The sequence below is a fragment of the Catharus ustulatus genome, chromosome 4 (genome assembly GCF_009819885.2).
Source record: "Catharus ustulatus isolate bCatUst1 chromosome 4, bCatUst1.pri.v2, whole genome shotgun sequence".
NCBI lineage: Eukaryota > Metazoa > Chordata > Aves > Passeriformes > Turdidae > Catharus > Catharus ustulatus.
Window position 1 is genome coordinate 26,898,152 of NC_046224.1, and position 27,255 is coordinate 26,925,406.

The window sequence follows — 27,255 nt, forward strand, 5'->3', positions numbered from 1 at the left end:
AGGGACAGGAGAATGGACCCGGGCAGAGAGAGGGGGTGCCCCAACACTGAGATGCCAAGGATGGAGAGGCAATGCCCCAGGATGCTCCAGCATCTCCTGCCGAGGCAATGGGCACCTTGTGCTCAGTGAAAGTGAGGGGACTTTGTGACCAATGTGAAGGTTAGCTGTGAGCGAGGTCAGAAATCAGAAACCAGACTGCTTGGTCTCACTTTCAGCAGTACCAACTGCTATTACCTTCAGGTGCTAGCTGTTCCGCCAACCACACAAACACATACACAACTGCCCCCAAAAGTGAATGCTGGGATTCTGGGCCACAAAGCCTGGGCACTATCAGAGATGTGGTCCTTCACCTAGACATGTCCCAGCAAGAGCTCCCCAAGCTGCAGATGAAGCATGCAGCAAACAGTTTGCTCCATCTATGCTTAGCATTATTTGGGAATCAAGAGAAAGATGCCAAGCCATAAGTAAAAACCATAGCTTCAAGTCCTGTTTTGAAGGAAAACTAATAAAATAACTGCAGCTGAACACCTTGAAGGTCATTACAAATCTCTTGCTTTTCTTTCCTTTGGCAGTCCCTTTTCATGGAGTAAGGGAAAAAAAGTCTGCATTAGGTGCAGAGTAGGCAAATATTTTACATTTTAAATGTACGACTTTACCTCAAAAGGATCTATCCTGAGAAAAATTATTTAACATGATGTTGATTCTGGAACATCATTTTCCTATTTATAGCACTTTTTGCATTTATTTCCCTTTTTGAGGACTTGGCTTTACTTAGCTCTGATATTAATATTCTTGAGGGGGAATGAGATACTTAGAAGCGCCGAAGGACAGAGAAGCCCTGAGGCCACTAACTCTCCCTAGAACGCCGGGTTCCAAAATCTCACAGGCACGTAAATGAACAACCTCTTTTTGAAATATGACATCTTTGGCCGAGTTGCCACTTCCATCATTTTTCTATTCCAACACATCACCGTCACCTCAAGACCAGGCTGCATTTGTTTCCAAGGCTTTTGCTCTCCCCAGACCTGCCACAGCCACATAAGGAGGCAGATAAGGACAGAAGATCATCTCCCACAGTTCACACGGAACAATTTCCTAACCCAGCTCATTTGTCATGAGGGTGGTGGAGCCAGAGGAGGAGAAGGGGGGAAGCAGGGGTCTATTTGTTCCTGGAAGGCGACTGCTTCCCAGGTCATCTTCTGAGCATAAGGAACCCTCTTTTGAGACATGAAATACCTGGGAACAAGTTATCAGTGGGAGTTTTTTCACCACTTGCTGAGTGAACAGCAGAAAGGGAGCTGCAAATCACAGCTCTGCTTGTAGTTACAGATATAACTTGGTTCTAGGAATACAATTAAAGGAAAACTCAATTCAAGGTTATGTTTTGCATGAGCGAACACAGTTTGGATCAGAGAAATGAAGACAGGCTTGTACAGGGCCTCCCTGTAACATCTGCTGGGCAAACAGAAGAGCAGAGAGCTGTGGCTAACCAGGGGGCTCAGAGGTTCACACTTTTTCCTCCTCCTGTGCAGGACAGAAACTCACCCAGCACAAAATCAGCCCCACCACAGTAGGGAGCAGAACAAATAAAAATATTTACAGGAACACAGATAATTGCACTATAAAATTGCCTTTTTCTTTCCCCCCCTTTTCCAGTCTTGCAAGTTTCAACAGAGAAACAGATCAAGCATGGCTATTTGGTGCAATAAATCCCAACAGGGAAGAGAATCGGTGTTCTGCAGAAGCAAGAAAATTTTCTATAAAGTCCAATTTCAGTCCCTAGATGAGGATATGGAGTTTGTTCACAACATATTACACTCCTTTTTCCAAGGGGGAAAAAAAAATCATCACTGCATATCTCAGCATGTCAGGAAATTTGTATTTTGAGAAGACAACCAAATATGGCTGAGTGCAATAGGTTAAAAATACCCTTCAAGAGTCTGTGCACCATGTGAAGGGCTGGGTTTTTTCTTTTAAATACTGCTTGTGTGCCAAAGAGGAAAGAGGAACACAGAGTTATAAGGGTGTGATAATCCACAAGACAATGTGACATCAGCAAGAAATATTTCACTTTTCAAACAGCACTGTGTGAAAATGGGTTAGCCAAATGTATCACATCACTGGAATTTACACTGATTTATTTCTGGTACAAAGGCAGGTACCAACCAGGAGAATTCAGTAATTTTGTGTTCCAGAGCAGAAAAGTCACCTAGTTACATGCTTTGGAAGCACATCCCTTAATTAAACTAATCTCACCATGGTGCTGGGCTTGATTCTGCCTGAAGGATATGGGAAATCAGGAGCTCAGCTGTTGCACAAGCACCTGATCTGGGCTGCAGGTGAGTGAGTGCTCTGACCTCCTCCTCCAGCCCTTCCCTGTGCTTAACTTTAAATGCATGCTTCCATCCTCTCATTCCATGCAGTTTAAAGTTAAGAATGGACTTCAGTTAAAAAAAAAAAAAAAGGCGGTTTTTTGGCACAGACTTGTATTTTCCTGAGCTCACATCTAAATGGAAAAATATGATAGAACAGGATGCAGGGAGAGGTCTCTGCACAGAGCAACTCTCATCCCACACACAAGAGCTGGGAGCTGGGGGAGAGCTGGGGGAGGCCAACACAATGCAGATCCCCAAAGGGTTGGACCCTTCTGGGCTCTTCCCCCCTGCCCTTGGAAAGGGGGCAGCTGGCTCCTCTTGGGATATGCGTTCTCCTACTTTATCCGAAAAGGCAATTATGAGTGCCCCACCAACTCTCACATCTCTGGCTCCTCATTCCAGGCAGCATCCTTCCCTGTTGTGTCCTGCCACCCAGCACAACTCACATCTATGTTTTGATAGCTCAAGGTCCCATAAGCTCCTATGCCTTGAAGACATCTGCAGGTAGCAACACCCTGCTGGCACTGCCCCACAAGGGACGAGTCCTCACTGTCCTGGCTATCAGAGGTCCTTCTCCCCACTTCCTTCACACCCTGCAGCTCCCTGCCAGCACCCTCTCTCTAGAGTGGGACAAATGACCCCTCCCCACCCCATGAGACCTCAGACTTATCTTGCTTTTGTGAGGCTGATCTTTCTGGAGCACTCTGAATGACAGAATGACTCATCAGAAAAGTACAGTAATTTCACGAATACAAGCTGCAGCAATTTGACAAAAATTTTGGTGGAAACCCGGAAGTGCGGCTAATACTCGGGGGCGGCTAACATGTGAATAATTTTCTGACATTTACAACCCCAGACGTGCCAGCCAGGGCACCGAGCCAAGCACCTGCCAGTAAAAGCCGGCACTCTGCGATTGTTACAGTGTTACTGTGTTGCCCTGGCTCCCTGCAGGCAGCACGGGGGGCGGGGAGAGAGGCGGGAGAGCTCTCTTTCCTCCTCTGCCACAGCCCAGGGGAGAGACGGGGGGGCCCCGCGCCGCCATTGCCGCGGCTCGGGGAGGAGGCGGGGTGCTTTGTCCGCGCCCGCCGCCGGCGCCATGGGCGCGGGAAACCTCCGTCCCCGCCCGCCGCCGCTGCCGTAGGAGCGGGGGAAGCTCCGTCCCTGCCTGCCACCGACCTGGGGTGACCGAGCCCAGTGGCAGCGGCGGCCGGCCCCGAGCGGCAGCACCGGGCTGGGCCGCCTGGCCCCGTCAGCAGCCCCTAGCGGGCCGAGCCTGCACAGCCTTAGCTCAGCCAGTAAACCCCGCCCTCCCACGGTTCTGTTACTAATTGCACGCGGGTCCTCGCTGCGAACGACAGAGCGGCTTATATTCGGGTGCGGCTTATTTATGGACAAAAACCGAAATATTTGCCAACACCCAGAGATGCGGCTTATACTCAGTGCGGCTTGTATTCGTGAATTTACTGTAAATGTTATAGGGGGGAAACTACACGTAGCCACATGAGACGTTCCCTAAAGCCTGCATACCTCCAGAGCCACATGCAGCCTTCCTGGGCTGCCCACCACTCCCCCTCCCTCGCTTACTGGCACACAGGGATATTAAAAATCCTGTCATGCACAGGCAATAATTCAGGCTTTTCCATTATTATTAGCAGTAGTAGTAGTACTGTTATTGTTGTTGTTGTTATGGTAGCAGTCTACCTGTATATAAACAGGAGAAATTGTCAGGTGGAAGACCATGAGAAATTGTGCACCATAAAATGCAATAGAATGCTTCATTGTTTTTGCATGGATCTGTGAGAAGATGGATGAAGCTCCTGTCTGGACACCACCAGCTGCGATGCCAGATTTGCAAAGCACTAGGGCCAGCACTCTGACAAATTCCAGCTCCAAATAATCCCTGGCCCTGTTTTTTCACAGTTCCTACCATCTTTGCAGGGGGCAGAATCCCTGCTGGCTGCTGACCAGCTTCACAGTCCACCTTCTTGCCCAGAGCAGGGCCACTACACTGAACCACTCTCTCCTTGATTTCCAGCAGCCAAAGCAGTTCTTCCCCTCACCAGCTGCTCCCTCTCGCCTACAGAGAGTAAGAACACTCATCACCTTTGAATGCTCCTCACACAGGCTCACAAACCTTGGATGAGCCACCAGCCCCTTGCTCCCAGCAGAGCCTACAGTGTGCTCCAGATCCCAGAGCTCATCAGTGCACATGAGAGATTCCCAGACAATCACAATGCTCCAAGGAAAAAAATAATCATTTCAAGTGCAGCACAACAGCTTTTTTATTTCCAGGGGCACTTCACATTGCTCTTCTCCAGACACCTATGGAGCCCTTGCCCCACCATATGCACTCATTCACTGCCTGTATTAAATCAAACTTTAGGGAGAGGACTGGCTTGATAGTCACAGTGGGAAGAGAGAAATTCCTGAGGCATCATCCTATTGGGATGTGAATTCCCACAGCTATCTCCTGTTGTCCCCCGCTCAGCCTCCCCAGCTGTGAAGTGGACACAGCTGGAAGACCTGACCTTGCTTTAACTTGGTTCAATTGCTTCAGATGATGTGTTTGCAGGATCCTTTGGCTACTGAGGAGAGTGGTGGTGGTGTAGGTGTGGAGTTTCTTCTCTCACTCCAGCTAAGGATTGCTGACTGCCAACCTTTGTGGCATCAACAGGCAGACTGATACCCAGAGGTAGCAGCTGTTTAAATTTGCAAAAGCTACCGAGTAAGAGTTAAAGATGCTTCTCAGAAGCATTAGGCTGTATTTTTACATGAAGAAGCCTTTCTAGATAAAGGCAGGGAGATGTTTTTTCTTGCAGATGTGAGTCAGCAACTTTAACATTGTAAAAAGCTCTTTATATTTGCTTGGTTTGTTTATGTTTTCATGGGTGGTTTTTAAAGAAAATCCCAATATATGAATGGAAAAGCATCCTAACTTCTGACAAGTTTTCACTTGGAACATATGATGAAAATATATATGCAATGCTAGTCCATTTTTAGCATTATTGAAAGATAGAAAAGCATGTATTTTTCCAGTGTAGAGCACACATTTCAGATAGGTTTCTGGACTGCAAAACTCATTTATATTTACACCATAAGCCACTTGTCTTCAGAGGGAGCAAATACGTTTTGATGCCCTCAAAAAGCTGCCATTCCCAATCCTTCCCAGAAACTCAGCAGTGCCAGCTGATGCTCCATGTGAGCTCATGCAGCCACTCTATGCTAGGCAGCTGCTCTGCCACCCCAGAAGCCCAGCTAAGGGTGACCCCAGCAGCAAGTTCTGCATCTTGTTCAGGCTGAAGGATCAAACCTCCCTGCTTTCACATGAGATCTGCCTAGGCAGAAGAAGGATTTACTCTTGGGCTTTTGTGCACCAAGACATTGGTGCTCCAGAGTCCACAAATGGGTATCTGCAAATCCTGGGTTTTGAACCCACAGCCAGGGCTGGAATGAGCTGTCCCTGTTGCCTCTCCTGCATTAAAAACATTAATGGCCAAGATCTGAAACACAACTGAGTCAAAGTGTTGAGTCAGCCAGCAGCCACAAAAGGCAAATATTTCACTGGCAGTTTTGACATCAGATTTGACATGACTGGCAATGGCATAAATCCCTGAGGACACACAGCATTCAGAGTTCAGCACAGAGCAGCCTGGATACCATGCAGTTCTCACAGGGCTGCATGCAGTTTCCTCTATTTAAAAAATCCTACAGCCATCCCATGGACAGCAGAAGTCCAGCTTGATAAATCAGATATAGAATACAGACACAGTCCAGCAAGGATATTGCCATGTTACAGCTACAAATAATGCCTGAACTATTTCTTGCAACATGTGCCATCTCACACACTGCAGGCAGCTCCAGTAACACTGAAGGGATTTTTAGAAAGCTGGAAGTTCGATATTTAGCATGCAAATCTAGAGGATCTAGGTAAGGATGCATTGGGATTTCTTTTCAGTGGTTCCAAGTCCAATCAACTCCACTCTCAATTTTGACTTCACATAGTAAAGCTGTAGCCTTGCTCAAGTTCCCAATCAAACAGTGGATAAAACCAGATAGGGTTACATGGGGCTATGGCATACTGGCACATCAAGCATGTATAATCCTTTCTGCATATACGGGTTCATTCAGGTTTCACTGCAGGACTCCCATATTCCCAGTGATTTACCTGTTTTTCATTAGCATTCCTCATCATTCTCTCCACTCTCTTCTGGTCTTGGCTGGACACTGCCCTAGCCAAGGAGTTTGTACTACATAATAATTTAAATCGGAGACACCTCTTCCTAGTTCTCTTACTGAAATTTTTCTATAGGTATAATCTGTACTACACACATGGCTGTAGCAGTTACAAAAATGCTCTGAAAGAGTTAAAATTATTTTAAAAATTATTTTAATAGCATGGAACCCTCCTCTCATTAGAGGGGCTGCATCACATTAATCAGCCAGCTACACCAATAGCTACCCAAAGCATGAAACAAAACTGAGGTTACCAAACTCTTTCCATTAATCATGAATGACCACAGTCTGCAATTTGCAGGTGTATGCATGTGCAGGGAAAATGTATCTTTTTTGTGTGTGTGTCCATGCAATAACAGCCCATAGGAGTTTCCTAAAGGATTGCTCCACGTACAGGGAATAATAGTTAAGGGAAAGAGAAAAGGTTAAAAACAGACACATGTCCATCAACTCAATTAAGACTCAAGGAAAAGCTAATGGGTGCCAGGTGGTACAAGGAGCTAATGCTCCTCCAAGGTGGAGCAGCAGAGGAAGCACTGGAGAAGGGACTTGGCTGCCTGTGAGCAGAATTAATGGGTAGTTCTGGACTGGCTGAGCTGCTGAGCCACAGCTTCTCAATGAGTTGTTAATGGGGAACATGGCAAGTTAGGAAGTAATGAGGGCTTTGTCAATACAGCTGTGGATAAAAGTGGGTAAGGAACCACTTAAGGAGAAAAAACATCACACAAATCTGCAACTACAGATTCTGCACTTTCCGGTGCTTAAGAAATTACTTGCAATAATTTTGGAAGCATTATAGGGTCTCACAAGCCAAACATAACCACAGGACAGATCTTTTTATTAAGGTAGAAGCAGCAAGCAAGCAAGAAATCTTGACAACAGTACCCTAATCTACAGTTCTTTCCCTTTTTTTTTTTTTAATTCCCAGGAAAGCCAAAGAATCACAAACCTAAATAATCTGCAGCCTCCTGCAGGTGGAGGCACTGGAGGAGCGTTGCTTTTGTAGGCAACACCCAGCACAAGATAAATGGCTCTGGCATATCTCAGCTGGGTGCAATAGGGAAAGGGGACCCCCCCAAAGACATCCACCCTCTCCCTGTACCTGCATGCCTGCCAAAATAGCCATCTACATGGTATCCAGGGTCAGCAGAACTGGCTTGTGTTGGTGCCAAAAAATCAGAGAGTCTCTGCCAAAGTGGCCAGATAGAAGGAATATGAGTTTGGGGTGGGAGGGGATCACACATCCATCTTATAGTTGGGTTTGTCAGCATTTAGGAAGTGGGGAATGTTTCCAGGTTTTCTAAGCAATTCTGGCCACTCTCTACTCCTTCCCCTCCCATGAAAGCAGCCCCCCTGCAACAAGAGTTTCACTATATAATAATTTTTCCCTTTTATTTTTTGTAAAAATAAACCCTATTAAAAACTTACTGCATTCTCATTTCTTTACCTCCATGAAGAGCAAACACAGAGAAATGCTCCCTAAAAATGAAGTGCCAGATTTATTCAAAGGTAAAAATCCCTTTTTATGTGTCCCCCAAGGCTCTGAGGGAGGTACTGCTTTCTGAGCTGCAAAGTGCTAAGCTAGGCAGCAATGTCACCACAGTGGATTCCCCTCTCATATCCAACCTTTGCAGCTCAGCCTGGTTTAGAGCCAAAATCTAGGTGGGCTGGAGATGAGTGGGAAGAATGGGATGGTTTCATGGTGCCATCAAGCCCTGCAGGTGCTGGGAGAAAAACTTTGGCTGCATCACACAATCCTCTCTAGCCTGGGCTTGCACTGTCAGGGAGGAGGGGGCCAAGACAGTAGCCAGTTTGGCTTCACAAAGAGCCAAGGACAACCCCTGTTTCAAGAAATTACTGCCTGCTGCCAGATCCACACCATCCTGGCTTCTCTGCACCAGCAGGGAAACAGAGAGGCCAAGGATGGGGAAAGATGCCTGGACCTTCTTGCTTCCTTCTGGGCTTCTTACAAAATAAAAGCAATTGCTGCAGCTGGAGAGCAAAAACAGCAACAGATATGCCACAAATCTTGCAAATAGTTTGCATGTAGAAGTGTCCTATTTAACAAACCCATCTCCCTGCAACTCATAAAACCCCATCATAGAAACTGAAACCACCAGAGGTAAGTCATGGACCACAAAGCATGACAGTAAAAAACAAAACACAGGAAAGGGGTAGGAAGGCTCCTCAGCACTACGGAGAAGTTTGCCTCACTGCTCTTTCTGAGCAGCACAGCGTGGTTACATCCAGCTGGTGAAACTCCAGAGCTCAGCTCCATGGAAATATCCGGGCTCCCACTCAGGCCTGCACCACTCCTGCTCCAGCACTAAGTACTAATGTGTGTTTGATTAGGCAGCAGGAGATGTATCTGCTCTTCCAGCAGTGACCACAGGCTCTTGGCAATAACACCAAGTACTTGCTCTGGCCCTTGCCGTGCACCGCAGTCGTTCACTGCCCTGCCAAGGGAAGGCGTCCTGCCAGACAGAGCACTCAAAATAAAGCATGGAACAATTGTTTTAAATGATCAGTATTTCAAGTGCTCTAATGAAGAGGATGTGTATTAAGGCTACCTCAGGGAGAGGAACAATGTCCCTGCCCTTTTCACTTCTGCACAGGGATGTCTGAAGAAATCTTGCAAAACCAGAGGCTCAGCTTTATTCACCCCTTTATTTCCTCAGGTTCCAGTGGCATTATTCCCACAGATAGGAACCACAGATCAGGTGAGGGTATATTCTAATTTTAAATTTTTTTTGTGCACATTAACCACTCTTGGACATGAGTTAGGCCTTCTGAAATAGCAAGACTAGATGACAAATAATGAAATTTAAAACAATTTAAAAAAATATCTGGATTCTTGTCATTTCCCTTCTGGTTTTTTTCATACTTTGAAAATAACAGAACAAAAAGTGACAAACATGCTCACAGAGCGACCCAAACTTGAAAAGATACAAAATGCCATCCAAAGAGAAATGGCAAAATTCCCAGTAACATCATTAATGCCAGAATTTCATCCTGTATGCCTTTCTGCAATTAATAAAAAACTATTTCAATTAAGATATCATATTATGTACCATTTACAACTTCACACACAATGAGACCCTCAGATGCTGCTTTTGAGAGGCAGACCTCATCCTGCAACAATAGCCAAGTCCCATATCTGCAGATTAGAGTTTGGTTCACACATACACTGCAATATATACTCTGGGATGTAAACGTGGTGCCCAGCCTGACAAACCAGCTTGTATTTGCATCACAATACCCATCCTAAAAATTCATGTCCAGCACTTTCTAAGCACCAGCCACTCATCTCTGTGCTGGGGATGCCTGGTTTAGGCCTGGTCAGAGTGTGGCAGGGGAGCAGCAGTGTGCTCCAGCACACAGCTGGGAACATGTTTTAAAAGAGGGTTTGCTGGGCTTTCGACAGGAGATGGATTTATTTTTTTGGTCAGCAATCTGTCCCCTGTGCTGGGCACCCTCCCTGCCAGCTTCAGAGGCACCTCCTTCCCACCTTACATCAGACCCTGAGTCAGGACAGCGCCACAGGTGCACCTCCCCAGCCCTGCCCATCCCCAGAGCAGGGACAAGAGCAGCACAGCTGGCACTTGCCACATCCCTGGCCAGGGCAGCTCCGAGGTCAGTCTGTGCCCTGTTACTCAGTGTGGCTGGAGCCCAGCATCTTTAATGACTTCTCCTTTCTATACACTACTCTATTCATTTTCCACTTCCCCAATCACAGCTCTTGAGCCCTATTAACACATAGGGGAAAAAAAACCACATTTAAAACCTGCTAGGCCAGAAATAGAAGTTCTCATTTTCTTTTCCAAAACACAGAATAGCTGAGCAACAACGAAAGGAAAAGGAAATCTCTCCCAAGTGCACATCTGGAACCAATTTGCTGTCTGTAGCCACTGGGTGTCACTTTTGATATATATTGGTTGAGCCACGCAGCAGTTCGGGGAGAGAAGTGGATTTCAAGGAGGTGATCCTAAACCAAACCAGACTGCTCTGCAGCCCCTCGCACACAGGCTGTAATTAGTAATTAGCCAGCCAGGCTGATTGATTAACAAAACATCCTCACCACGACACCGAGCACCATGCAGAGCCTCTTACCTCTCAGTCTGCAGCGTGACTTTTGAGGGCTCCACGTTGGGGTTTTCCCACTCCATCTGTGGGCAGTGCATGAAGTAGCACAGGGTATACAGAGCCTCTGGCTCCCAGTAGAAGGATCCCTGCTTCTGGTGCATCGGTGTCCCGTTCCCGTGCTGCTTGGCATTGAGGGGCTGCAGGTGGTGCATCGCTCGAGACACCAGGTCACCTGGAAAAAAGCAAGAGCCACGTGAATATGCCAGGCTTTTCAGCTGCCTGTCCTGAGCTGGCAAACTGAAAGGCACATCCCCTTCAGTTTGGTCTTCCCTTCCATTTAACCTCACATATGCAAACAGCAGAGGGTAGGACAGGATCATGGGTGTTGTTCACCACCACGTTGAACTTTTCCTTGTGGTTTACATGGTGTGGTGTGGTGTGAGATACCCAGGCTGCAGACAAGCCCACAAAGGCCCGCAGGAGAAGTGTTTCTGCAAAGATGGTGTTGTGGGCAGCATCAGCTTGGCCCATCTCAGCACCATGATGAGAGCTGGCATGCTGAGGCCAGGACCACAGTTACCTATTTAGCAGCCTTTGGAGGATGCTAAAACCCCACAGCCCCAAAAAATGACCATGTGGGGTGGCACCAAAAGCTGCACGCTCCTGGTCAGAGGGGCAGTGAAATCCAACCCTTTGGAGGGAGGAGGCAGGCAGACAACACACACAAAACACTGCAGGAGGATGTGAATGAAGGAGCATGTGGGTAAAGAAAAAAGGGAGAAAATATTGTTAAAAGGCAATATAAAAAATGTGCAACCAAATTATTTTTTAAGTCTAGCCTAGGCCTGGAAAACCTCATGTTTGCAGAAAAACAAAACCTATGAAGTAGGCTCACCTGGCCCCCCAGGTTTCCAGGGCACAGAAAATGGACAAAGAGGAAGATGCTCATTGTCCCCCCTGCACTAATATAGTTTGGGGCACTTCCCCACAAGGCAGATATAGGAATCCAGCCATAACATGTGGACTGAGATCAGCAAAGTCAGCAAGTGAGATTACCAGGCAAATACATGGGCAAGCAGCAGTGCAGTCTCCTCGCAAAACACTGATTGTAACTAATTAACTAAAGCATCTCTCTCCGAGGCAGTGAATTTTATGTCTATTGACTAGTGACCACTCTGTCAAAGGCAGGGAAACAATTGGGGTTTAAACTGCCTTTTTTTCACATGTTCAAATCACTCTGAGAGTGCTTTTGGGGGAAATAATGATCTTGAATCAAATCAGTTGGTTTGTTTTAAATGAAAATCTGAGCAAGAGCCCTTTGGGTCATTCTTAAGCTATACAAAAGCAAGTGATGAGAAAAAGAGGACATAATTTTCCATTGTTAAGAAGAAGTCATGCACTTTCTCTTATTCGCTTTTCCCAAGTGACCACTGAGCACTGCAACTTGGAAGGAAAAGTTAAAGATATACTCCAAGGTAGGAGCATAAAACCAATTGTGGGGGAATAAATAACGAACTCCTGGGCAAACTTAAAGAACTACTCTGACCGTGTGCATGGCTGAACTACACGTTTTTGCAAAGTCCCACCCCTTTGAACACAACATATCTCTCCAGCCTGACTCACACAGAAAATGCTGCCGCTGCAGTGATAATGTGCACCAGGGAGAACAGAAGTGTCTCACTTAAAAATCTCAGCCCGCTCCTCCAAAAATGTAGCCTTAAAACCATGAAGAGAAGAAAACCACTAGCATGAGGAAACTGCAGAGTCCATGATTTCAGGGTTTTGACACAAATTTTTGCTTCACTCTGCAATATTCTTCTGATTCAAAGCTTTCATGCAAAAATAGCTTCTGTCTTTTCCCTCTGTCAGGAAATTGCCGTGATAGGACTAATCTTGCAGCATTGCATGCTCATAATTTCCAAGAGAAACTATGCATTTGGAAAGCAAGCAGGACCAGGTCTGCAGAAGAAACAGGTGTGCCTCTGAGCTGACTCCTCAGTCCTGCACAAGCCTATCTGCAGGCAAACAGAGGCAGCAGGAAAGTTTGGGACCTCCTTCACTCAGCCCACTCTAGTCACAGCAGATGTACACTGCCAAGTCTAGCACAGGCCAATTTAACTGCTAGCAGCCTTGTTGATAGTAAATTCCTCCCTTTTTCTCCAGAAAGCAAAAAAATTGCATAGAAATGCTGGCTGCAACACCCAGCTTTAACCATAATAGCAAAGATAGAGAAAAAGGAAACACACACTAAATTCAGCCTTTTCAGACCCAAGCCAATACACCACTGAAGAACGTGGGTGAAGTTTAGCACACAGCCAGTCTTATTTCAGTGGATTGAGACAGCAGGCACTAGAGAATACCTCTGACTTCTGTCATGAATGATGAATAAAATTTAAGATGCAATTTCGGCCCAGATTCTGGCAGCAGCATTACTTCACCCCACTCCTCCCTGAGCACTGAGGTGATGTGAACTCAATGACACACACAGGACCAGAGGAAGTTGCATGGAGAATAAGAAGGTAAAGCAGCAGCAACAATGAAGTGGGCAAGACAGGCAGCCAATCATCACTGCTGATGCAAGGCTGGAGGAACTCAAGCCTTGCTGAAAGGCAAAGCTCCAATCCATATCAATATGACCACAAGTTCATCCTTTGATGCTGTATTTCCTCTACTGCTTCCTAAAAAACTCAAACCAATTCATGCCATTAAATCTGAATTAATGCTTTTTATATTTAAGCCTCGTTTAATTATATTATACCAAGAACTGATTGCTTAGATCTTTCTTTTGTCTTTGCTATGCTTTCTCTGGTCACATTTGAAATAATTTCTATATTAACAATTATTGTAACATTTCTTTACCAATAAGTTGACTTATTTCTTTGGGCCAACTCAAAGCCTAAATAATCAATACCTGTAAAACACTGAGCTTCACAGAGAACAGAAAGCAAGCATAAAAAGCCCCTTATATTGGTACTGACAGGCAGAGTTGTGGAGGCAGGACAGGAATCACTGCTCTGATTTATTCCACAGCGTAACCTCGAGCAATCCAATACATGCCCTAGTGCTCTTTGCCTCCTTCAGCCACATCCAGTTACAGCAACAATTCTCCAGGGCAGAGACCGTGCCTTAGCGTATCTGTTCTCCAGGACCAGTGCCAAGAAGGCACAGGGAAGCTGACAGGCACATGCACACACTGCATGGCAGCACTTAGGCAAACTCTGTAAAATGTAGCACAGTGCAACATCTGGTTCTAGGTGTGTGTGTGTTGCCTTGAATCTCTACCAGGTTTTGCTCCTTCTATTGTTCCTTTGCTAATATGCTTTTGCTTCTCCATTTCCTTCCTAGGAACGTACTTAAGAGAGTTGAGACTCTCTGATTCCAAGGCACCCCAAAGTCCATGGATGTGAAATAACCTTCACGATGGGATTCCCTCGCCTGCTCTTCAGCAAGCAGCAGCAGCTCCAGTCTCATTTGAGAAATCCAAACCACACATGCTCTCCTTGCCAGCTGTAAAAGCTGTGTTATATTTGAACAATGAGGGCAACCTTGAATTTATGGCCAAGCACAGAGAGATAAGCCCCCTTCACAAGTCTGTGCTATCCCTTCATCAGTGTCAGATACCTCTGCTCTTCAGGGCTGTGCCAGCACAGAAAGGCTCTGCAAGGGCAGGTTACCTGCTCACAGCACTGCTGGCTTTTCTGCTTCTTTTTTGGCCCTGAAAATACGTCTTGGCTGTATCAGCTGAACACATCTGAAAGGCTGATAAATTTCTCAGTGCAACATTTCCAGAAAGAACACATCTAAAATAAAATTCCCAGCAGCTGCATTGACCTTGTAACTCCATGAATGAGGTTCCTGGTGGCTGTGGCATCATGACCCGAGGGGCTTGGCAGGGATCCCAGCCTTCCCCTCCACTGATCAAATTCTCACGCTGTACCATCACCTGAAGAACAGACCGGGGAGCTGATCTGCCTGACGAGACAGCTTGCCAATTTTATTTTGTTTTAAAATTAAACTCAATGAAAACTTCCATAATTTATGCAACATAAGCCAAGTGAGCCAACGCACAAACTGCTTTGCAGGCACAGCCAGGGAGATGAAAACATCATATTGCACAGGGTAAACACAGGGAAAAAGAACAGCGAAGTGGGGGGACATTTCAGGACATTTTTGTTTCCAAAGCTGGGAAGCCACAACTAGAGGAGAGGCTCCCAGATGGCAGCAAAGGCAGCGGCAAGCCCCAGGCTGACACTGCCTTGCAGCCCTGACTCCGGATGGAGAAGGACTCCAGGAATGTGGCTCCACACTGGAGCCTGTCAGCCCAGAGGAGATAGGCCGTGCCTGGCACAGCAGCCACCAAAAACCCATGAAAGCCCCTCTGCACCGCAGTGTGTGCAGAGCTGCCACTGCAACTGCCAGCCTTTCACCCTTCCCATAATTAAAGCAGGGCTCACCCACCACTGCTGCTGTCAGCTCAGCATGGTTGGTGAATGCAAGGTCCACATACATTTGAAGATTGAAAATATTATGTAATGCACATGTTGAGACACGGGCCTGGTTTAAGGCAACACTGAATATTTAAGGAACAGCTTCACTGAGTTCAAGCCACAGATATGATGTGACAGGCAAAGTAAAGCTGCTCCCATCTGCATGGGGGTGCAATACAATGTACAACAACATACATTTAAGTGGGCAGCTTCAGCCTGAGCCCTCTCTGCAGTGACCAGTGAAGCTTTTTTTTTTTAAAACTGTGTTTGGCTTCAGTAAAAGCTATTACTGCTGCTTTTACTATGTTAGAGCCCGGTGTTTAAAGAATAACACATCTGTTTCCAATTATGTACTTGGGGGGGGGGGTGGGCAGAGAAAGGTAAAAAAGAAGGAAGAGAAAGAAAATGACAGATACCCAATGCTCATGTCTGAGAAGCTTCCTGTGGGATTTTCTGATCCACCATGATGGACCTGATGATGCTATCCTGCCTGCCTAGGAGCAGCCTAACTCTTTTCAGATCGAACAACTGGCAGAGCCAAAACCATTCAGCTGAGTGTACGCCTGCAGAGCCACAGCCCTGACGTGAATGAAAAGGACAGATCCTTACACAGCCGTGCCTTATGACACCTGCTTCATGTTTTACATGTTCTAAAACTACCAGAAAAACTTAGCAATTATGTATTTGCACACTGAAAAAGAGCCACTGAGTTCTTTGACCTGTGTCCTTCCTTCAAAACCCAGGGGAGAGAGAGGAGCATCTGTTCCCACCGCAGATGTCTTCCCACCTGGGTGGGGCACTGTGTGAAGCAGCAGGAGACCACGATTTTAGTACGACAGCATTATGCAGGCAGCACCCATCTGCTTGATAATACTGGTCTGGTCATCCTTCCAGCTGTCCTTCACTCCTATGTGTGTAGTCTGCATTTGGGAATCATGCCCTACAGTGGAGCATGTTGATAGGAGCAGCATTACTGCTTTGCTGTGCTTCCTGTGTGAATATTTCCTCCTGCAAAGAGCGGGCCAGAGCCACAGGCAGGAGTTGTGTCTGTCTTTCAGAGCCCTTAACAACCTCCTGTGTCCTGTCCAGACCATGAAAAGGAGGAGCATGCATCAGGGAGCTGCATTCTGGATGCCAACTTCATGTCATGCTCAGTAGCTTCCCCCTTTACAAGCATGTGAGCCAGGTGCAAAAACTCATTTTCTTGACCTAGATTCATTTCACACTTCAATACAAAAGTCTTGGATCTATGGTTTTGCTCACAACCAGCTCTGGGGAGACTGCATTGAAAGCATGAATTTATAACCCTAACAATAAACCATGGTCTATTTAATCAGACTGCTATCTGGTAGCCACAGCCATTCTGCATCCTTCCCAAAGTGTAGCTAAGTCTCTTTCTACCTCCTGTGCCTCTGTTTTCTGCACTAAAGTGACACACTGGTGCAGTGTGTCAGCACATCACTGCAGGTGAATATGAGCAGTTGAGCTGTGTCTCCCATATCAGGTCACCCTCAGCCACCCCTGTTCTTCCACGTTCCTCTGCCTCCAGTGGTACATCAATCTCCATGTTTCAAAAGTCAGCTGAGCCAAAACTGCTCGAGCAAAACCTGTCCTCAAATGATTTATTGTGAGGTTTTCTATTGTTAATTCAACACTACTCATCTACACCAGGAAAGGAGTGTGCACAAAGATAGGGTGGCTGCACGCTAGAAAGCATGCAGAATGTTTTTCACAATATGAATGCTCTTAGCAAAAGTATCTTCAAACATAAAAAAAGTTAAGTTGTTCTTGGCACAGTATATTCCAGATTTTACTCCAGCTGCCTCAGGCTATGGGTGTGCTTGAGGTGCCATAATCCACAGTCAGTGGGGCATCCAGTGTGCAACAAATTCAGAAACCTCCCCAGCTCTGCCATCCCATGCTGTGCCCCTATCTACTACCACAGGAAGCCTTTTCTTCTCCTAAAAGCCATTAATCTCTTCCACACGACAGCAAAAGAACGAACTGTGGTCCCAGATTCAGAATTGAGAAGACAGAAACAGCAAGCAGCCCATTTCCTGGCAGTGGCTTCCCTGTGGCCTCCCACAGATCATTTAATCTTTTTATCTTCACTTACCCCACCATCACAAGAACCTTCTATTTATATTACAGAGTAAGTGTTTGCATCCAATTTAATGTTTGCAAAGCCTTTGAAGACTGATAAATTAGGGATTGGATATATCCCATTAAAAAGCCACAATAATAATTAAACCCTCTCAAGTTCACATACCTATTATAACAACACTTACACATTTAGACTCTCCAATCCAACATGGCAAGCATGATGTTTGTGTCTGATTCTCCTTAAGCCACATCAACTTCAAACAAAACAAGCTTTGACTCGGATGAGCTATTCATGTGCCAACCTAATGCAGTACCTTCACTCTGCGGAACACCACTGCCTTATGGACCACCATTCCCAGATTTTCTTTGGACTGACATAGATCTATGTCCCCAAACAGAATTTAAGATCACCCATGGCTGAGCAGGCCAGCTAAGAGTGCTCAACCTGACCTGACAAATTGCCTGTGCTCTGCACAGGAGGGATGAGGAGGACTGCAAGGAAAGGAAAATTCCATTTGAATCCCGAGTGTGTTGTGATGCAGAGGTTCAGAGGAAACAGGAGTCTGTACCTCAAAATGTGGTGTACAATGGGGAGTTCTGAGTACTACGGGAGTTCACACTGGTAGAAGGTTGGAGCTCCAGCACTCCCCAGCTACCACAGCGATGCCTTTTTGCCTCTAAGCATCAAACCTGAGTGGGCTTAAAGACAGGAGGTAGAAGCCCTGCAGGAACAAAACCACCCTGGGCTTGACCCCAGGAAAGGCAAAGGTGGCTGAGTCTCACCCATGGAGGTAGCCAGGGAGCTCCCAAAGGAACACTGAGGGCACAGACAAGCAACAAGACAAGCTGCCCTTGTTACCCAAGGCAGAAATCCACCTCCTTGGTCAACAGTGCAGACAAAGAGAAAATAAAGCCTGAGCAGGGTGTAGCCTGGTATTTTCAAATGATTCTCTGTCATGCTTCATCTCATCTGATCTACAAATGTATTGTTTTATGACTGATGACAGTGAGTATCTCAGAGGGAAGAGAAGAAAAGCAAGATGTTTGGGACTATTATGTAACCCACAACCCTTCCTAGGCACAGATGCAGACAGTGAATGGAGGCTGTGATCCATCACTCAGAGAGGGAAGCACAGAGAATGGGGGAGCAGCTAGGGAAGACTGCAACCAGCCAGCCCTTAACAGAGGCAAGAAAATACCTGCCATTTAAGCACTGCATTCATCTGCCTTTTGTTCTCTGCTGGGGCGGGCTTTCTCTGTTAAGAAGCATCCCAACAGCTTCTAACTTTTACACATAGACTGGATGATGTGTGGATATCAGCAAGGAGGAGTTGCAAATTAGACACCCAGAAAGTGGGTGAGCAAGGGCCTAGAGATCTTGGGCAATAACCCAGTGGAGGACCCTCGAAAACCGGGAAAAGCATCACTGTATCTGGAGAGGCTGTCAGTCTGTGCTGAAGGGAGCACTTCCATCTGAAAGGCAGGTTTTGGCTAGTACCTCTGCTTAGCTCAGCACTGTGCTCCATGAACCAAACTGTTCACAGGGAATAAGCTTAGTCTTACTCTACAGCGCTGCTTAGTCTGAAAATACATCTTTTGTTCTGGCAGTATATTAGCAGAGTATGCACAACAACACTCCAGATGCCACCCTTCTAGCAAGCCCCTTTACCCTGGCATTTGGTTCTAAACCTAGGTTTAACCTCTTATTTAGAGCACATGAATCAATTTGTACAGCTCCTGCAGTGCTCCTTCCTGTTGGCTGCAGAGGATTGAGACTACATGAAAAGGCAAGGGAGGGGATGCAGACTTTCATCATCTCCTCAGCTGGGGCTGCAAGGAGAAATGAAAAACAGTATCAGTATGTGCAATCACATTCCTACTTACAGTTGAGCAGTAACCCTTCCTTTCATCCCTAAAAGGGTGCCAAGATCCACTGGGAGGCTTTTATTTTGGAAATATATACATTCAGCACTGTGGATGCAAAGAGAGGATGATGTGTAATGAAAAGAGGGGATAGAAGGTGGCATTTTTCCAGTGGCAAAAAGGAAAATCTTGCTGAGACCTGAGTGGTGACATGTAGGAAATACCAGCCTCAACACCGCATCTGGGGACTGCTCTAAGTTAAACACCCTTCAAAAGCAAAAAACCTCTGTTATCAGCAGTGTTAAATCACATCTTCAGATTATCACAGTTTAAAATAAAAATGATTATTCGCTGCTGTTAACACTCAGTGATACCAGCACCAGTCACTGCGGTTTGCACAAATCTGCGTGGCAAACTTCTCACCCAGGAAAGCCATAGAAGAGTGGCCATCTTTGCACCCAACACAAGCCCCAAACAGTTCTTTTGCTCTAACATGAAGACAAACACTTTGGATGACATCCTAAGCCACGGTGCTGCTTGAGACATACAGCCTTCTGCAGCCCTATGAACACACGTCAGCACAGGGTGGTTGTCCCATGTCAGACACTAACACCTTAACTGCCTTTGCCCCAAGGCAGTGAGGGATGAATATTTCCTGGTGCCAGGATTGGTGCCCAGTGCACCTTAAGGCTCTGCTCTGCCTTCTCACCACCCACATGCACACTCAAGACAAAGAGGGTCCTCCTTCACCCCAAAAAACAGCCATGACCTTCAGTTATGAGCCTCATTCCTTCTGCATTTGGTCTCGAAGCCAGCAGCGGTATTTTTAGATGGATGATGAATAGGCGTCTTGGAGCATTATGCAGTCAAATATAACATAAATGTTTGTGGATTGCAAACATGCATATAAAGAAGTTAGGAAAAATATTCAAAGGTCAAAACGCAGTATCATGGGATCTCTGCACAGCAAAAGCTCTCCCGAGTGTTCCTGTCTTTTATTTTTTCTCATCTGAAAGGGGAAGAAATGAAAGAGAAGAACTAGAAACCTAGGAGAATCCCAAAAACTTTCTGAAAAAAACCCAAACAGTTCTACTCCTTTCTCCTCTACGTCTGGTCTAGAAATACAGGAAACTTCAAGGAAAAAACTGGGGGGAAAATAAAAAGGAAAAAAAAAGTCCTGTGAAATATTTTCTTTAAGATTCAACAATGAAATACTGTCAGGCTACTGTTTAAAATCCTATTATTTTTGCTGTGCTTCAGTTCTTCCCAATGTTCTCTATATAATAAGCATTTTGAATGAAATTACATTATTTTAAAACACACTGTAGTATGCAATTACAACTGCTGAATACTAAATGCCAATATAACACAGACCAGATTTATTGTTGTTCCTTAACTTTCTGCCATGTTCATTATATTTTAATGAATAAGGTTTCACATTAATTTTTTAAGCCTTTGCCTTGGAATCATGCATTACTGCTGTAATTGTGGCGCTGAATTAGGTGCCTATTTACATTCTCCTCCTGGGTCCTGAGACAAAACCTCCCTTTTTTTTCCCCCTAAGTCAGCAACATCATCTCTCTTGCTGTTTTCTGGAGAGTGCTCCATGGCCAGAGGCACTGCCTCACCTGGCCACTGCCAGCCAGGCCATGTCCCAGCAAGGACCAGTGCCTGCTGAGCCTGGAGATGACAGCAGAAGCATCAGGCAAGCAGGACTTGGCAGGACCAGAGCAGCATCCATGGGTCCAGTTGCACCTGTTCTGACTAGGACTCCTCCTCAATGGCAGCATCACCAGATGGTACTGCCCTCCCGCTCTGGTTGTGTCTGCCATCCCACCTTTCCCCAGGTTTCTCCTACCTTCTGTCACATCCAGGGAGACCCAGCTTCCCCAAATGGTCTTTTCTAGTACACTGACAATACATCAAAAAACAAAGGGTGCAGACACACCAGGGCCATCATGGTTAGGGCAAGGTAAAGGTATCGCATGATACAAGGCTTTTCACCCTGTGAATCTCTTCTTCCTCTAGGACAGATTGTAAAGAAACTAAGAAGATGTGAGCTGAAATACAGGTGCTGGGGAAAACACAGGCCTCATTTGCAAGCTGTTGTCTTCCATGGGACGGATTTGATTCCCTGGTCTCAAAGCCTCCAGCAGCTCAGCAGCTGGTCACACTGTTCCATGCAAGGATGCTGGGTAGAACTGAGAGCAGGGGAAGTCTCTCTTCCACACACAGACACTTGTTAATTCCAGTTATTCTGTGTACTTACAATGCTTTAATTATTTATGTCAATAAACTATAGGAAATCTCATTCAATTAGAATTGCTTTTTTAAATATTTCTTTTTCCTGAGATAAAATTAAATCGTGTTATTGCAAGATCAGTCTTTGCCCTTGTTTCTGTGTTCTTTTGAAGAGAACAGAAATGAAATCCTGGCTCTTGGGATATTGCAAGCTGATGGGACAATGCAGACATATGTCTGGGGACTGTTCACACTGCTGGTCCACAAGCCAAGCTTCTGCCCTTGTCATCCACTTCTGGTTGCCACCTCCTCCTCCTCATGATCCTCCTCTGAAGTGTTATCCTCTTAATTCCTTTCTATCCAGAGAGTCTCCCTCATCACCTTTATTCATCCCTAGGGTCACCCCTAGGTGAATAAAGGCACTTTTCCCTATTCAATCCTTCCCTCCTATCTCATCTTCTCTATGGCAATGCTTGCCATATCCTCTTTCTTCTCCACAACGTCTGTTCCCTTCACACCACCAGGGCAACAATAAATCCTCCTCTGCCTTCTGCCTTCATGCCTTTATGATCCCCAGGTGTTCCCCCCGCCCTCTACCCCTGCTCTGCATTTCTGCCCCATGCTGTGGTTCCCACCCACCCTCCATGGCAGAGGTTCTGCTGTGACCTCTGGCTCACAGCCACTGTTGATGCCAGAGACAGACACACAAGCACTGAACAAAGAATAAGCCTACTCGTATCCCCTCACTGCTCCATTTTCCTCCCACTTCATGATTTTTCCTCCAAACTCAGAGGATTTTGCCCACCAACATACTGTGACTCCTTCCACATTTCACAGCTCAGTTTTGAACTCTGCACCGGCACGGCTCCACAGCTCAGATTTCTACCCAACTGAGCATATCAAGCCTTGCAAGCTTTGCCAGTTACTGCTCCTCCCACTGCTGCTTCCCTGACATGCATCTGCTTGCAGCGGCCAGGGAGGATCTCCTCGAGTTGGCCACAGGGCTTTTTGGAGGGCTACCAGCCTGCTGGATGTGCCAGCCTCTCCGACAGCTGCATCCAACTCCCACTGACGTGCTCTGTTCTTCCAAATGGCCACCCTGAAGAGTGTTTTGCCTGTGTTTGCAGTCAACAGATGTACAGAAAGCAAACCCTACCAACCAAGCATTTGAATCCAAGGCAGGACACTTAGAGGTGCTAGACTTCAAACTTTAAAACGGGATGGGGTGGTCCATCTAAGTTTGGTTTTTTGGGTTGAGTACAAAGGTTCAAAAAAAAACCCAGAATAAAAACCCCACCCACCCTGAAATACCCACAAATTACTTATTTATTAAACTCCAACCATATGAACTGTAAGAAAGAAAGCTGTATCATGCATAATTTAGTTGGCACACAGACAGTACTGTTGTGTGTTTCATGTGTGTGAAATAAATGAGCATAAATTACTTCATTTGAATAACACCAAACACCTGATTCCAGAGATGGAGCAACACTTCACACTAAGGCTCTTGGCTTGTTGATGCTGCACCAGAGAAAATTAAAATTAGCAAGCTGAAAACAGAAATTCAACTTGTGTCTTGTAGAGAAACATCCTTGGTGCACCCACATCACTCATGAACAGGAGGAAACTGAACCATGATGATAGGATGGAGCTAAAGAGGAGATTCCCATCGCTACAGGAAGTGCCAAAAAATGAACAAGAGTTCTTTATGATAACACACATTTCATTAATAAGAGCAACAGTAAGCTGAGTAGCCTGTATCTTAATGGATTTGAGTATTTTTAATTTCTATCAAAAACTTTGTAATAGACCTCAGGAAAAGAATATTTGACAGTATTTCTCACAAACCTCAGTAAAAGACTCCACTTTTTCTGTCTGAATGATTTTGTTTTCCCACGCATAGCTTCCTGTATCTAACTAGATCACAAACATGTGATTGGAATGCTTCTCTCTTAAGAAAAAAGAAGTTTAAATAAAGCATTTCTCGTAACTTTATGTCACATAAGGATGCATATGGCCTTTGCCTCCTACTGCTTATTAGTGCCAAAAGCCAAGTTTCCAGATTTTGAAAAATATCACAGATTCCCACATTTCTCAAAATGTGCTTTGATTAACAGCAAACAACTAATCTTTCAGGAGTTAATTCCTCTGGTGCAGGTTTGAGTTGTAGGGCTGGAGAAGGAAAGGCAAGTAAGGGATCTTCTCTAACAGAGGACAAAGTAGCTCTGCCTTAAACATGGGACAATATTTCCTTTACTTATAGCAGCCTTCAGCTTGCTGCCTGCCTACCATAAAACAGACATCCCACCAAAACGAGGCATGGCACCAATTCAACAGACACTTGCAAATCTGGCCAGGCTGAGAGGTACTTTTAAATACAATATGGGGAAGATGGAATAAAGTATCTTTCATCTTTAAAACTGAGAGCAATGTATGCAAACAAGCCATAGGCACTCCTATGAGTCTGCACAATACTTCTTTCCTCCTATAGCTTCAGCTTTTCAACTAACAATGGAGCATGAAGAGGGCTAGATTTGTCCAACATATCCTTCAACATCACACAGCCCCCTCATCTCTCCTCAGCAGAACCAGGCAATGCACTTAGCTTTGCTTTACCTCAAGGAAAGGAATCCAAACATTCTCAACAGCCTGGTACTTACTGAGTTCAGCGATGCTCCCCACACGTGTGGCAAGCAGAGACTGCTCGATGGTCCTTAGCTCTGACTGGCTGAACATCTGCACCTCCCCAGGCTTGTTTGACCTTTGCTGGTCCTTGTGAAGGTTCAAGCTGTCTGGCAGGCAGAGAACACCTACAGTGGATAAAAAGAAAGAAGTCCAATGTAATTTCAGGCAGTATGGTAACTTTGCTGCCACCACCACATCATTTTGGGGACATTCTAAGACACAGCCTGTGTGTGAAGAGCTCAAAGACAACGAACATCTGAAACACAATGTCACAAATTACTCATACAGAAGTGGCACTTATTAGCCCTTCTGAATATCTTCTCAAGCTGATTACAGTGTTACCTCAGGATAATTCTTACACAAAAACCTAGGAGGATTGCTCAAGGAGCAGTTCAAGAGGGTTTCAAAGAAGCCCCCAAGAAACTACTCCAAACCTATACAAAATTATTGGTATCTAACGGTATCTCAAAATTCCTAAAAGATTGACATTAAAATTATGTATGAGACAGACAACACATTTACAGGTTTTTCCTGCAAGGGGATTTAACTGCCAATTGCCAAAATAAGGGACAGCATCAAGATGCTGTAAGTGTCATTGATGGCTGATTGAACATCTTTTGTAAATACAGCTCCCAGCAATTGAACTGCTTGGGCTCCAAAAGCCCATTATGCAGAAGCCCTTAGAGCAGTGATTTTTTATGGTGCAGGGCAAAAGTAAAGCTACTGACATAAAATGATTTGCATATACATTCATTCAGGCACAAAAGTCACTTTCTGCCATGACATGTAAACCCCCAGGAATAGATGGAGGGCATCTATTTATTCACCAAAATCATTGTCATGCTAAAAATCAGAATGTATTTACAAGAGCAAACACTGCATTACCAGCCTTGAGCAACAGCTGCATTGGTCCAGCTTGGAGAGCAAGCTCTCCTCCCCCCAGCTCTGTGTACAGTCAGCTATGGCTGGCTATGCTTTTCACAGCACCACCTTCTCAATCCCTCTGGGACACACAGAGGTAGAGAGCCACGGAAAGCAATGGAACTGTACCTCTTTATGATGACTAAATATCATCTTATCTCCAAATATTACCTTTGAAAAGAAGCCAGAGCAGGAAATGTATTTTTTCTATTAGTTTTTACTACTCCTTCTTTTAAGTACACAGTGTAGGCTCTGCCCTTATAGGTGAAGCAGACTTTGCAAAATCCATTAAGGAAGAAGTACATATTTAGTGTTTTTCTTCAAGGGAAGAACTTGCTTAGTTTTCCAGCTCAGCAAATATACGACATCTGACTCCACTGACCAATAATTCTGTCAGTAGATTGATAGAACTGTCAACTGCTTTGGAACACTGCAAGGGCAGGAAATGCGCCTGAATGAGATGTTTCTCAGACATCTTCTTAGCTTCACTAAACTGCCTTGGATTCCCCTCCTCACCTCCATCTCCTCCCTGCAATCAACTGAGTCTGCAAGTTATATTTGTAGCACCGACCTAAAAACATCCATCCTAGGAGGAAAGAGGTGACACAGGTTCAAAGAGCCCATTCCAAAGAAAAACGCAGGGTATACACTGGGAAAACCAAGACCCACGGCCATGAGACAGCAATCTAAACTAGGATCATCCTCGGCACACAGCAGCAGCACCAGAACAAAACCCCCAATAGACTGTTTGAATCTTGAAGATGGAGGAGCAGGACCAGATGTAATTCCCAGCTCCTGGCTCTGGTCCCAGGCTTGTAACAAGCCTGTGAATGTATAGGTCATGAGGGAGTAACACAACTCATAAGAAAGCACCCTAGAGAGAAAGAGCAGGACACCTGACACAACACTGGGGAGGGAAGAATTCAAAGAGGAGAGGTAAGAAATGAAAAGCGACAACAGCTTATCAAACAAGCTCTTGAAATTTTCCTGCCATCACTCAGTGGCTGACTCTCATAAACACTTGGTGCACTGATCAACATTTATATTCTATGGATGTACAGAGCTTGGGAAGTATAACACCTGCAATCAAAATGCAGACTAGCCCACATATTTTAGCAAATATTCTCTCTCATTTTTTTACTCTTCTTTATCATTTTAATGGATAGAAATTACGACAAAATTAGAAGAATCTTCCCTGCAGAAAACAGGGAATGATCTAATAATCTAAGAGATTTCAAAAACAAGAAATAGAGCACAAGCAGCTTTATGGCATCTTTAAAATATGACTTGTATAATTTTTCTACAAAAATACACCTTAAGTATGGAGAAAAAAAATACTGCTTTAAGATAACTTTACAAATAAAATTCAAATGGTTTAAAATGATAATTATGTACAGAAGATTTTTCTCCAAGTGATTTATGCAGTGGGATATAAAAATTTTATTCTCTACTTTGCCTATGACTGATCCCACAGCCAGGCCTTTTCCTTACAAACAGCCCTGATGATTAATTACTCTGGTCTTTAGTGAGGGGAGCATATTCTTAGGCTCTTGGAGAGAAAAGTGCCAATGAAAGGCAAAATGAGCCATTGTTAGAAAACTTAACAAATTATAGGATGTGTCATGCCAAAGGGTTACACTTGGGTTGGAGAATAGCAGAGACACACAATAGCCAAACATCTGATTCTTATATCAGCTTCAGAACTATAATTGACCACAGAGAGTGACCAGTGGGGTGATGGAAGATTTGTTTGTAACTCATAATTTTGCTGGATCAAATCTGGTTTTCACAAGCATGGAGAAAAGAAATTTTATGGCTTAGGCATGCAGTTCAGCCAATCTTCTAGCTTCAACTGTTTCCCCCAAAAATATTCAAGTGACTAAAATGCTTTTTAGACTAAAAACCCTCTCTCTTTTTATCAGTGTTTGATGTAAAGCTCAAATTTTTTGATGAAAGGCTACAGCACAGAAGAGAGCACACCAAACTGAAGGGGAGGGAGAAAAGACAAACATTTTGTGATTATAAATATCTTTTTCATAGATGGAAACATCTAAAAAGCCACCATCATCTTTCATTGGTTTGGCTACATTTCAACTTCCTTATTTTAATTCTCTGCCAATTGGTATTATTCACTCGCTTCTTCAGTCTTTTTGTGTTGAACTTGAGAAACAGGTGAGGACCTCAAGTTTCCAAAGGCCTGAAAACCAGGAGGTTTTCTAAGTTCCTTTTCTGGCTGTCACCACCAATTCTATCTGTCATTCCAC

At 45.0% G+C, this 27,255-nt stretch overlaps 1 protein-coding gene across 3 annotated transcripts in view; it reads right to left on the reverse strand.

Annotated features, from left to right (window-relative positions):
- BTBD11 (BTB domain containing 11) overlaps positions 1–27,255 on the reverse strand; it is a 180,373-nt gene that overhangs the window by 58,204 nt on the left and 94,914 nt on the right. For all 3 annotated transcript variants that reach the window (XM_033056878.2, XM_033056877.2, XM_033056876.2), the window contains exons 2-3: positions 24,046–24,195; positions 10,719–10,923 (exon numbers count right to left, since the gene is read on the reverse strand). In XM_033056878.2, coding sequence (XP_032912769.1) covers positions 10,719–10,923; positions 24,046–24,195 — 355 coding nt within the window. The remainder of the gene's footprint in view (positions 1–10,718; positions 10,924–24,045; positions 24,196–27,255) is intronic.